Source organism: Garra rufa, chromosome 13 (genome assembly GCF_049309525.1).
Source record: "Garra rufa chromosome 13, GarRuf1.0, whole genome shotgun sequence".
NCBI lineage: Eukaryota > Metazoa > Chordata > Actinopteri > Cypriniformes > Cyprinidae > Garra > Garra rufa.
Genome location: NC_133373.1, coordinates 31,180,789 through 31,194,886, shown reverse-complemented (window position 1 = coordinate 31,194,886; position 14,098 = coordinate 31,180,789). Strand labels below are relative to the sequence as shown.

The window sequence follows — 14,098 nt, the reverse complement described above, 5'->3', positions numbered from 1 at the left end:
ACAGATTAAAATGAAGAAAGGATAAAACACTAGTACACAAAGAAGAGTAACGGGGGAAAAAATGGTGTGTTTGATCAAATTTCTTTTTTTAACAAAAACGTGTCCGCTGTGGATAACACAGCTCGTCTCACCCCATCTGAAGGTACAGCTTGAGGGGGAGGTCACTCCAAATGAACACATTTCCTGTCTGATTTCTGTACAGACCCCCGGTTACTGAATTGCAGGGGAGGCAGTCAGACAGACTGCAATTTTTCCTAGAACATACAATTACCATCTTCGTGAGGTGAATGCAAAGCGACACAATGAAGTACTTTTGGAAATAATACTTCCAGTCTCACCCTCCCCAAGTGTTTCAGTAAATACAGAGGCTTACATGCAAAGAAGAATAAAAAAAATCCAAAAGAAATGGCCTCAGTGCACTGAGATGAGGCACCTGTGTCTTTCATCTGTGCCATCAAGGAGATCGGCCAGTTTATTTAGCTGGAGCGGTTTTGATTCCTCATAAATCTGCACATCTCGCTTGACAGCATATGCTGTGTGGAAAGTGGGTCATGTAGGGAAGGTCTGGGCTGAGTGGCAAGCCTGTCACAGATTAAAACATGTGGCTGGACAAAATAATGCAAATTCGTGCCCTGCGGCTGCCAGCTTTCCTTAATACGAGCTGAGGTTTTTTGGCAGTCCTTCGAGAATTGCCAGAAAGATCGCTGGGGAAGCTTTGCTACCATTATCATTAGCTGGAATACATTAACGTTGACTATGCGCCGTTTTCAGGTGGCCAGGGTAAAAGTGTGCACGTACCAATCAATGTCAAGGTTAATGAGACAACTGAAAAAAAGGAAAAAAAAATACTGGGAAGTCGCTGAAATTCAACCCATTTTGTGCAAAACCCATGAGGAAGCGTCGATTTCCTCCTTGTTTACGCGTCTGAGTTTCCTAAACTGAACCCTGAGGATCAATGCACTTTGATCGGAATGACCTTCCAGGGCATCTGCATTTTTTATTCTCCATCTGCGTTCACATTATGCTCTATTTCAGACATGGCTCGCATTCATCTGCTTTCAACTGCTGGCCAATTTAACGCAATTTCCAGATCAAAAATACCTTAGGGGGATTGCGTTACACCACTCTCATCCTCGGCTCTAGCCACTGTGGAGCCCGACAGTACGTTATCACAGACCCCAAATAAGGCATTAATTGTAAACTGATTTGCTTTAGATTTGCTGATTTGAAAAAAGTGTGACTGTGTGTAGACATACAGGGTTTAGCGGTTTCACCCCCACGTCTGGGGCAAAAGCAACCCTGGCTAGTAGCGAAATATAGTGTGATAATGAGCAATACTGAAGTAGTCATACAGCAATATGTTATGTTCTTTCCATCTATATCAATTTTTGTTAACACGTCAAATTATTTTCATGTAAAAAAAACAGTAGCAGAAGACAACTTATTAAAAATTCTATTCTAAAAACTGAATTTGCTGTCCTCTATATGGTATTGTTTTTTTAGCACTGAGCATCTTTATAATATAAAGTGATAAGATAGGTAATATAGAGTTCATAATATCTGTCTCATAGATATTAAAAAAAAAGATATTAAATATAGACTTGCTACAGACTACACATTTCAGTTGTATATGGAATATTGATTTTCTAGAGGAAAATGCACTGTAACATACAGTCAATCCATTATTGTATTGTTAACCATTTTGTGTGTATTATTTACCAATATGTATTTATTTTACTGTCTTGTATTACCATTATATTATGTTTTAGAACTTATAGTGTCCAAAAAAAAAAAAAAAAAAATCTAAATCAAATCAAATGTACGTTATACACTGCCATTCAAAAGTTTGGGATCAGTAAGATTTTTATAGTTTTTTATTTTGTATTTTTTTAAGTGTCTTATGCTCATCAAAGTTCCATGTATTTGATCAAAAATACAGAATAAAAAAAAAAGTAATATATATATTTAAACATGTGATACTTTTTTTTCAGGATTCTTTATACATAAAAAGTTTAAAAGATCAGCATTTATTCAAAATAGAAATCTTTCCTAACAATATAAGTCTTTGCTATCACTTGTTAGCAATTTAACACATCTTTGCTGAATAAAAGTATCTTCAAATAAATAAATTAATTAATTTACTGATCCCAAACTTTGACCAGTAGTGTATATTGTTACAAAAGATTTCTATTTTAAATAAATGCTGTTCTTTTTTAACATTTCAATATATTTTAACAATGTGTCACAGGTTCAAAAATAAAAATAAAAAAAATATTAAGCAGCACAACTGTTTCCAACATTGATAATAAATCAGCATATTAGAAAGATTTCTGAAGGATCATGTGATACTGAAGACTGGAGTAATGGCTGATGACAATTCAGCTTTGCATCACAATAATAAATTATATTTTAAGAAATATTAAAAAAGAAAATTGTTATTTTAAATTGCAATTATATTTCACAATAATACCTTTTTTCTGTATTTTTAATCAAACAAACAAAGCCTTGATGAGCCTTCTTTAGTAAACATTAAAAATCGTACTGATCACAAACTTTTAAACGGCAGTGTATGTGCAGTAAGTTCTAGAAATATACTAAGTGATTTGATTAATATACAATATAAACATGTATGTGGCCATGTCATTTCTGATAATAGGCGAGTGATTATTTATAGAGGTGGCCAGGTGAAGGTTTAAGCTACCAGCCTGGAGTGTTTCGATTTTCAAACAACATTAGAAGGTAATATTAGACTCTGAAATATTGATTCATAACTCAGCAGTATGAGAGATTAAAGCTGGATTCTTTTGATGAGGGTGACCATGAAAACAGAAACTCAGAACGCATTTAGAACAGCCTCCTCTATGTCAAGTTCATTTATCCAGCTGGGCTTTCTTACCACAATGACCACACACAGAGCAAAGGAGCTGATCAGAGCTGCCAAACCAGCTGTGAACCTTAAACTACCACACACTGCTGAATGTGCCAGGTAAACTAAACAACCATATCAGAGGAAAGATGGAGAAAATCGAGCAGAAACATTGTATTGCACCTGCATTCCTAAGCTACAGTTGGAATAAGGCCATGTGTGATTGTGCTGTGATTTGCTCTATCGATGGATTATGGAAATGGGCTTTTGAAAAAATGAGATATACAAGCTCAACAGCTTCCTATAATTTTATCCACTTCTGTTTCTAGCTTTTCACATCAAGACACGCTTTGCAAACACTCTTGTTTGCTATTGACATTTTCCTGCAGAAGGGGTATTTGCATCAGGTTTTCATGAAGTTTGCATTCACTGTAATTAAAACACATCTGCTTCTCATGCTTTGCAGAGTGCATTGTATGACAGGAAAGAAAACGTTCTTGATTTTAAAGCAGGGTCATTTAATGAGTTTCATTTGAGTTCATTTTTATATATTTTATATACATTTTAGTATATTTAATAAATACTGCTAAACCCAATATAATGTATAATTTAATATACTGTGTATAATTAAATATGTGACCATAGACCACACAACCAGTCATAAGGGTAATTTCTTTTTTAGAGAGTACGGTCTGTATCATCTAATAATGTATGGTTTGTTAGGATAGGACAATATTTGACCGAGATACAACTATTTAAAAATCTGGAATCTGGCGGTGCAAAAAAAAAAAAGTAAATATTGAGAAAATCGTCTTTATTTTGCTACAAATATACCTGTGCTACGGTATCTCACAAAAGTGAGTACACCCATCACATTTCAGCAACCATTTTAGTATATCTTCTCAAGGTACAATACTATAGAAATGAAACTTGAATATATTGTAGAGTAGTCAATGTGCAGCTTGTATTGCAGTATAGATTTTCCAAAATGAGTTCTATTCGAAACAGGGCTTGCAAGGGCCAATCAACGAAGTTGAGCACTTGTTCTTTGCGTCATTTGCAGAACCTGGCTTCAAAAAAACAGATGCATGGGTGTTGCCAGCATTGCTTTAAATGTTGCAGAAGTAGAAGGTCAGCTTGTCAGTGCTCAAAGCATACACTATACACTGCAACAAGTTGGTTTGCATGGGCGTCGTCCCAGAAGGAAGCCACTTCTGAAGCTGGCTCACAAAAAACCCTGCAAACAGTTTGCTGAAGACAACCTGTCTAAGAGCATACATTACTGGAACCATGTCTAGATAAACTTGTTTGGCTCAGATGGAGTTTTCAGTTTTCCTGAAAATAACTCAACATACAGCCATTATTGTCAAAATAGCTGGCAACAAAAGTGAGTACACCCTAAGTCAACTTGTCCAAAGTGTCAATATTTTGTGTTAGCACCAATCATCCTGGGCATGGAATTGACCAGAGCTGCACAGGTTGTTGCTGGGATCCTCTTCCACTCCTCTATAATGACATCACGAGCTGCTGGATGTTAAGACACATGGTGCCATCTGCTTGAGGATGCCCCACAGGTGCTTAATAGGGTTCAGGTCTGGAGACATACTTGGCCACCCCACCTTCAGCTTCCTCAGCAAGGCAGTTGTCATCTTGGTGGTGTGTTTGGGGTTGGTATGTTGGAAAACCTGTTCGGCCTAGTTTCTGGAGGAAAGGCATCATGTTTTGCTTCAGAATGTACAGTACATAATGGAATCCATGTTTCCCTCAATGGACTGCAGCTCCCCAGTACCAGCAGCACTCATGCAGCCCCAGACCATGATGCTACCACCACCATGCTTGACTGTAGGCAAGACAAAATTTTCTTGGTCCTCCTCACCAGGGCATCACCAAACATGCTGGACACCATCTGAGCCAAACAAGTTTATCTGGACATGGTTTCAGTAATGTATGCTTTTGGACAGGCTGTCTTCAGCAAACTGTTTGCAGGCTTTTTTGTGAGCCAGCTTCAGAAGTGGCTTTCTTCTGGGATGACGCCCATGCAAACCAACTTGTTGCAGTGCACAGTGCACTTGGCAGCACTCGTGCATTTGTTTCTTGATGCCAGGTTCTGCACCTGACGCACAGAACAAGTGCTCAACTTGATCGACCCTTGCAAGCCCTGTTTTGAATGGAACTTATTTTGGAAAACCTCTGTATGACCCTGACCACTGTAGTGTAACTCGGTTTCAGGGTGTTACTGAACCACTAATAGCCTTAGCCTTGAGTTTATATATATATGTGCTTCATTTTTTAAGATTAACTGTATTTTCCAAGGCATAGTTAAAATCCAGGGTTAACCCTGCCTGATTTAAATATTTCAAAACGATTAACAGTTGGAAACATTTGTTAAAAATTAAGAAAAGTAATCAAAAAGTAATTAAATGCAATCAGTAACATTACTTTACTAAAATAATTGAAACAGTTACACTACTTATACAATTTTAAATAGGGTAACTTGTAATTTATAACCCATTACATTTCCAAGGTAACCTTCGCAACACTGATGAGATTGATAGTCCAAACTTGTGAACTAGTTGCATTAAGACGTCAATAAATTACCTAGTTACCTACGATGAATTCCTCTGTGTATTTCGTCTGTATAAACAGGGACGAAATATTTGCATTTATAATACTTAGATGGAAAAACGAGCCGCAGACCCCCCACAACCAGAGCATTCTGGTTTAGTCACATCGCTTTTTCACGTCTTAAGAGTCTGTCAGAATGAAGTATATCCCCCTCTCTTTGGTATAGAAACTGTGAACTCCGAGCAGCAAATGGAACAAGCCGGGTAATTGTGCTCACTTTTCTCACTCAGAATCGTTCTGCACTTTAAGGCTGAATGGAAGTGGAGTGGGATGCTTGTGGCAGGGGCCATTCAGCGCAGGGAGGTTTGCAGGATTGAAAATCAACAGGCAATGTGTAGTTATGCTGCTCACTGATTAAAAGAGATCAACACCATTGATTTTCTGTACACTTAAATCATTCTCTCTTATAGGATTTCAGTCAACAGCTTTGGTGGCAAAGACTGCTGGTGTCGGAGCCATTTATCCTTTCCCTCTTCTGTCGATATGTGGAAAGCGCCCAGCGACGTAATTCAGTTAAAATGACTGGCTCATCATTGGACCGTGTCATTTTAAGGCCTCCGTCTATTTGGCCAAAGTGCAAGTTTCGAAACCGAAAAGACATTGGTTAACATTATTTAAAACAGCAATAGCGAGCGTGTTTTGCTTTGTAGGGGGTGAAAAAGACCTTTAAAGCAAATTGAAACATCCCGTCCACTCGTGTAGCGGTAATACAACACGGGGGCACAGGCAATTTGTAGAAACGCTTAGTTTTTTACCCTAATTACACACTTACTTCCAGCTGTGCAGCTGGTGGAGGGAAGCTATTTGCTGTTAATGAGTATCCAACGGTCTTACAAAAAAATACGTAATGCTGTGCAGGCGCTGCTGTCCGTATTAAGGAAGGAAGCAAATTCCAAATGCATTTAACTTTAGTCATTTGAAACTTTCTTTAAGTGTTTAACTCTTAAGGAACAGAGAAACAGAATGGCAATTTCAAATGAACGTGCGATGAGTGTTACAATCAGCCGGAACAGCAGGGACATCTTCACTAGAGTCTCTCCTCGCCCCTTCCTCTCTCTCCAGCAGAAGACGTCTAAATTAAAGGCATTTAGCAGACGCTCTTATCCACAGCGACTTACAAAAGTGCATCGCTTTCCCATGTGAGACCACCATGGTCAACAGATGGCAAGCATGCTGGCATGACTGGTTTACTTGTAGCAGGGAAACAGTGGAAGCTAAATCTGTGTGTGTGTCATTAATGGGTTTATTATTGTTAAAATAACAATTCTAGAATGAAGGGCGTCAAAATGACTTATACTGGAATAAATGGTTTTCAATGGATTCATTTTTACTAGATTATACACATTTAAATGTTAATGCCAGTAACGTCTTTAAAGTACATGTTAAATTAAAAATAAAATTCATTGTACTGTAGCTAATTATACCTACAACAAATGTGTGCTTTTATGTGAGAAATTTTAATTTGATTTGACAACTTTTTGTAGATTCACAAAGAGAATCAGCAAATCTCACACAAAGCATTTTCACACTTACGTCCACAGATTTTGGCAGGTTTTACACTACTCCCTATTGAGGGAATAAGACCAGTACTACTCAAAAATGTTTGGATACGTCATGTTCTTTCGGATCATTCAGGTGTGCTCAAATTTTTAACTTGTGATGTATGTATGATATGAAATTGATTGAAGACATTTAACCCTTAAATGTGTACCCTGGGGCAACATTCACCACCTCTTCATTTTTTAAGGTTTGAGATCAACTTTCTTAGTATTCCTCAATCTATTCATTATAAACAATATAACAATTAAAAAAATTACACAATATAAAATAATATATGTTTTTTGATTATTTTTTTGTTAAACGTGTATAGGGTCGCTATAGACCCAAGGTGTGTAATAGTGTAAGTATATTTTTCGTGTGCAAAAATATGTAAATATCTGATGACTCAATATGTGCAATACACCTTTATTCCTCGAGGTGGCACTGTTTGAGGAACAATACTTACATTATGTTTCACTCATAACTATTGCAGGCATAAAACAAAACAATGTCATCAGCAAAAATTGAACTGGTTTGAATGGCATTACTGCAGAGCAATTACTGTATGCAATAAAATATGTCACTTTTATTTGATGGCAGATGTGGTGAATAAGCTGCCAGTGATCAAAATATTGACTTTGAAGTCATTGAAAACGATAGTATTGAGAATATGGTTTAGCCAGATGCTGAATGTATGGCGATTGTAAAATCATCTGCTCAAATGTAATCCTTCTAAGTTTCAAAAGGTATGAAATATGCTTTATTTTATTCTTCTGTAACTGTTCTTAAAATATCAAGAGAGTTTTTTGCTGTTGCAGAAGTTAGAGATCCATCCATGCTGGATATATAAGTCCGGGTAGCTAAAGATCTGAATATGTAATAATGATTGGCGAAACATTCATGCATTTAAGGGTTAATTTAAAAGCATGAATTTTGAAGTTTGAAACAACCACTTTTCACAATCCAGTCACTTTCTGATGGACAAAATCAAACCCCACCCACTTTTAACAGTTTCACTCAGAAATACATCACACAACAGATGTAAAATAAGTTGAAAATCATGTTTTAGGTTTGACTTTAAGATCATGAGGGCTATGAAGTAAGGATGTGACAAGACCTGTTGATATTTGGATGAATGTGTCACATGGACAGAATACATGGCGAGAAGCAGATGGCATGCCTATATCTTCACTTCTTCTGAAGACACATCAGATGACTTTAAAAGTGAGAAATGCCAAAATTTACAGATGTTCCCTGCCTTGATGTGTAGAAATGCAAGACATTTCAATCAAAAGTTGAAAGGACAGTTCACCCAAAAATAGAAACCCTGTCATCATGTACTCACCCTCATGTTGTTCCAAACCTGTATGACTTTCTTTCTTCTGTGAAGAAGATTTTTTTGGACCCCACTGGCTTTCATTGTACACTCTTAAAAATGAAGGTGCTTCACAGTGCCATAGAAGAACCTTTTTGTCTAAATGGTCCCATAAATAACCTTTAACATCTGAAGAGCCTTTCTGTTTCACAAAAGGCTCTTTGTGGCAAAGAATTCCTCAGATTATAAAAAGGTAAGCAAGAAATGGTTCTTTGAAGAAACTTTGGCTTAATGGTTCTTTGTGGAACCAAAAATGGATCTTCTATGGCATTGCTTGAAGAACCTTTTGAAGCACCTTTATTTTTATAAGTGTATAGACAATAACAGACATCAATATCTTCATTTGTGCCTCACAGTAAGTCATACAGGTGTGGAACTGCATGAGGGTCAGTATTTTAATTTTTCGCATGAACTATCCCTATAAAATTGAAAGCAGGGAAATGATAATGCTAGTCATGAGGCAGCATTTTAATCTAAATGTTGATAGAAATTTGAGCTCATTAGATTATATGGTTTGTTAAAGTTTAGAGTTAAAGTGATTGGTTAGCAGACTCCATCACAGAGGTTGCCATTTCAGAGGTGGCATGTTTGAAGGGCAATGGCACTGACATTTCCCTTGTTGCCGGAAACTGTCTAACAAGGTATTCCATGGTGTCACCAGCCGCTCCGTTCAGAAGTGTAAGAGAGGCAGACGTTTACAGCTGAAAATAGCTCACTCATTATCAGCGCAGAAGAAATGAGTGGAAGGAGACTTCCATAATCAGCCCAAAATAAAGCAGCGACATTATGAGCCGTCATCACCTATTGCGCTTCCCAAAAGAGAAGGCAAACATGATAAAGGTTTAAAATCATCATAAAAGCGGATTTACGTTCCAAGAACTAAACGGTTAGCGCTCGAATCTAAAAAGAGACCAAAGACGTAATGTGCCCCGTATAGTGTTCCAAATGCAAAGATTAATTCCACACCAGTACATGCTAATCAAAGGCAACTCCCAATCACTAGTTACGTAAGTTTCGAAACTGCCTATAAAATACGGCGGCTTAATTCCCTTTACTCTGGAGTTGTGCTCTAGATTTAGTTCATTTGGCAGAAGAGGCTTATTTCCATCAGCGCTACACTGCTATAATAGGGCGAGTGTGTATGTGTGTGTCCATGTGTGTCATAAAGGGTAAAGGCAGGGGGTGAGGGTTTAGTGAAATGCCCTTAGTTATATTGCCCATTACAGAGCCCCAAGAGTCCCTGTGGACCACCAACATGGGCCACAATAAAACGAGTGGACAGATGGAGATAGCCAGAGAAATATTCCCCATTCACATTCTAACAAAAAAAGACATCCAGTCCCCCATTATACTACAAGGTCACTTGTTTATGTGCAAACTTAAGAACATACGATTTTTGTGTTTGTTTACTATCAGTTTTAATATATAGTCACAGTAAACTATACTGAACAGTTTTCGAATATGTGTTAATATATATAAGGGACGATTCCTCCGAGGAGGCAAAAGTATTGGATGAGAAAAAGAAAATGTAGTACAAAAATAAAACAACACCAATATAACGAAACCTTGTCCAGTGACACTAGCAGGTAAAGTTACAGCGGTAGTCCGCATTTCTCGCCTCCGCCGAGCCCATTGGGTTTTGACAGACCCCCTAAAGCATGCAGTGAGTTTGGTGGGGGGTAATTTTGAATGGAGAATGAATGGAGTAAAGTCATGCGAGAGGAGGCAATGCTTCCATTGCGATATGATTGTATATGACTGGTTATGTTCTGCTGTGATTGGTTAATGCGATAAATCCCAACTCTTGTTTTCGTGCACGTTCCACGTTTGTGAATCAGTTTGAATAAACAATATAATGTTAATGGGAAGACTAATTTAAAAAGTAGATAAACAACACACATACTTAGATGTAACCGCTTTGTTAGGCCAAAATAAGACTTGAAATGGCCTGAAAACATGATCATGACATGTAAGAGTTTTAAAGGAGTTTTAAGTGAGCTTGGTGTCTGTGACCAATATTCACTAAGCTTTGATGACTGACGATCTGAAAAATTCAAAAATAGTTAAAAGTTAACTAATAAAAAGAATAGCCGAACAAAATCAAATATATTGTATAAAATGTTACTTGAATTATTATTTTGGAATAAATGTAAAATGCTTGAAACACTAACTTGATGAAATTCATACTTGGCTTTGATAAACAGAATACTGATAACACTGTTGATGTAAAAATATAAAATAGATTTTATATTAGTATATTTATCCGAGAAAATGTGACTGGGGCATGAATTTACGTTAGACTTTGAGGAGTTTGCCTCTTTATTTCAAATATAAGTCTGTGTTTGGGTGTCTACATTTTTTGATATATATTGTATGTGCGGTATAAATAAAAAGAGGAAACAGTCTAATGACCTCATTGTTCATTTATGAGCTAAAGACCCCTTGGTGACAAACATTGTCTGAAAATGAATCCTTTTGTCTTTCAGAAAAGCAGGTTAATTACCAAACCAGCATCCATTACATGAGTGCTGAATTATTTACATTATGGACACATCCGGCCAAACAGAAGCTCTCGCCGTGGATAAACTGTAGGAAAAATGCTGCTGGGCTTCCGTGTGGCATACGCATTGATTTTTAATAATTTGAAAAGAACATTGTGCAGCTCAGCAAAATAAAACACACCACTTCTAGAGTAATTCACAGTTGTTATGGCTGATCTGAGGAAAAGTTTTTTTTTAATGTAGCTGTGGAGTGACAAACTTCTTATTGGCACTGACACAATACAAAGATTAATGTAGAACTGAAGCTTTGCAACTCAAAAAAGAGCCGTTTGAGAGACATCATTATTCTTGGATTGATTATTTACAAGGACATGCAAAAGAAAGAGAAATAGAAAAGAAAAAGAAACCGCCCACAAGGTATCTACTCACAGAGGTGTTGCGTTGTATGAAATGCACAGAATGATAACACCCTGTCGACACCCTAAATCTCTGCTATTATAATCAATGCGGCACTGATGCATACACTGGAAGCATATGTTGTGTCGCATTGAGACTGTCTATTTTTGAGACGCTGCAGAGCTACTCCTACCACTTAATTAGACATGTCTGTATGAAAAAATAAAGAATTAATGCACTCATTAAATATCATTTCACTTTTTTCCTTTTCTTTGCCTTTGGTCTATTAATTGATTGTAAGATATAAATAAAGACATTTATTTTCAATTTTCAATTATTTATGTAATAAAGCAGTTCTGTTCTAAAGTTGTAAGTGTGGGATTTTTTAAAAATGTAGTTAAAAATCCTTTATGCTCACTAATGCAGCATTTATTTGATCAAAATAATTTTAAAATGAAATTTATTCCTGTGCTAACATTTTTTTTCAGCAGCCATTACTCCAGTCTTGACTGGATCCTTATATACCATTCTAACATGCTGATTTGGTGCTTAAGAAATATTTCTTATTATTCTCAATGTTGAAGACAGTTGTGCTGCTCAATATTTTTTCAGTATTCTTCGATGAATGAATAATAATGTAGCCTCTGAAGGGCAGTACTAAATTAAAAAATATGATATTTGAGGCAAAATAAGAAAAATGCACACATCTCCATTCTGTTCAAAAGTTTTCACCCCCGGCTCTTAATGAATGGTTTTTCCTTCTGAAGCATCAGTGAGCGTTTGAACCTTTTGTAATAGTTGCATATGAGTCCCTCAGTTGTCCTCAGTGTGAAAAGATGGATCTCAAAATCATACAGTCATTGTTGGAAAATGCTGGAAAACCAAAGAATTTGTGAGATCTAAAGGATTTTTCTGAAGAACAGCAGGCAGTTGAACTGTTCAGGACAAGCAAGGGACTCATGAACATTTATCACTAAACAAAAAAAAGATAAAAAAAAACAGCTGTGGATCATCCAGGTAAGAATACAGTATTAAGAATCAAGGGGATGTAAACTTTTGAACAGGGTCATTTTTTATTCATTTAACTACTATTTTCTCTTGTGGACTATATGTAAACATATTTTATGTGAAATATCTTATTCAGGTCAGTACTAAATAAACAATAACGTGCATTTTGTATGATCCCTATTATTTAGGTAAAATAATTAACATTTTGCAGATTTTAAACGGGGGTGTAAACTTTTGACCTCAACTGTGCATAAATATTTGAATGAAATCATTGAATGTATCGCTTGGCAGCTGATTACTGATCAAGCCCAGTGTGAACAGGGCATCAGAAATGTGCTTGGGCTTCTTTTTTCTTGTTGACCTTTAGTATTGAAATTTGCAGATGTGACCGATCAAGTTAGAAGAAACTCTGACTTACAATGTGGAGCATGAGGTAGTCTCCCAGGCCGGGGGCGCTGTCGATGCGGATCAGGATGCCATCCTTGAGCGAGGTGCTAAAGCCCACTGTCAGCCTGTCCGTACGGGTGCTCGGGCGCTCGTTGGCCGGCCAGTTAAAGGATATGAGGCCTCCTCCTTTCCCAAAGATATATGTTGTTCCAGCTGGAAAACACAAAAAGAGAATGCAAAGATTAGATTGTATTACCAAGGGCTTGACTCTGAACAGATTTCAAGACACTAATTATTTTAGGAAGCTGTGTGCAGAAGAACCTTTTAATTTGTTAAATAAATAAAAAATAAAGTAAGTTTGAGCCTAATATCATTAGACACTTTGCTAGCATGAACTTTCAGCCAAAGTAAAATATAAATCAAAGAGGCCCATACATACATACATACACACACACAGAACTACTAAAAAAAGCTTCAACTTTATTCATCCTATTTCTAGACTAAAAAATGTGCACTGCAAAATGACTAGTATATTTCACACATAATTACAAAGAATGGCAAGTAACATGAAATTCAGAAGTAGAAAAAATGAAGTAGTATTTTTATTTACAACTTCAAAAAACATGAAATCCACTTAAATGTCATTCCAAATGCAGTAGAGAAATAAGAGCAGGAAGAAAACTCGAATAACCCCACACATTGTCACATCCACAAACGCTGATAGTACAAGAACCAATGACGTGCCACTGAAATGTCCTCTTCAAGTTTCCCCAACTAGGCCAAAGACTTTGAGAAAAGTCCTGACATTTTTAAGTTGTCAGCGGCTGCTCTTACCCGCGTTCTCGTAGCACCAGCGATCGGATCTTAAGCATGAATAATGCCCACACCTGGGTCAGAAAAGTCATAATTCTTCAGGCTCATATTCTCAGCAGAGCCTGCTGCAAAATGCTGTGACCTATCCAAGTTAAATATAACTCTTTCCAGGGAATAACAGCAGAAGTCTTTGATGAATGAATTCTGCTATTATCATGCATTATACGAGGGAAAAGGTAAACGCAAAAGGCTTCACCTGGAATGGAGGTAGGGCAATAACTCTTTCCGAAATGACCGGACGCATACTGAAACTTGGAGAATGGTGTTGCGGTAAACAAAAGCATTGTTGGGTAAACTGCAATTTCACAGGACTATTTGTTTTGGACAACAGTTGCAAGAGAGGAAAAGTTGATTTTCCCCCTGCTTTCAACACTCTACCAACAAATGGCTGCATGTGCGGTAGGAAAGGGGACAGCTGGCAGAACTGCCCTCCACTCAAGGGGCCTGTCAAGTGGAACATCTGGCCCTGGAGCGGATCATGCACTCACACAATATATCGCCCCCTCCATCTCAGACGTGCTGCCACTC

General features: G+C 37.1%; 1 protein-coding gene across 1 annotated transcript in view; it reads right to left on the bottom strand.

Moving 5' to 3' along the window:
• The window catches only part of LOC141348466 (neurexin-3a-beta-like), a 48,353-nt gene extending 34,499 nt beyond the window's left edge, over positions 1–13,854 (bottom strand). Inside the window, exons 1-2 of the mRNA XM_073852763.1 lie at positions 13,767–13,854; positions 12,729–12,910 (exon numbers count right to left, since the gene is read on the bottom strand). Coding sequence (XP_073708864.1) covers positions 12,729–12,910; positions 13,767–13,854 — 270 coding nt within the window. The remainder of the gene's footprint in view (positions 1–12,728; positions 12,911–13,766) is intronic.
• Positions 13,855–14,098: the final 244 nt, after the last annotated feature.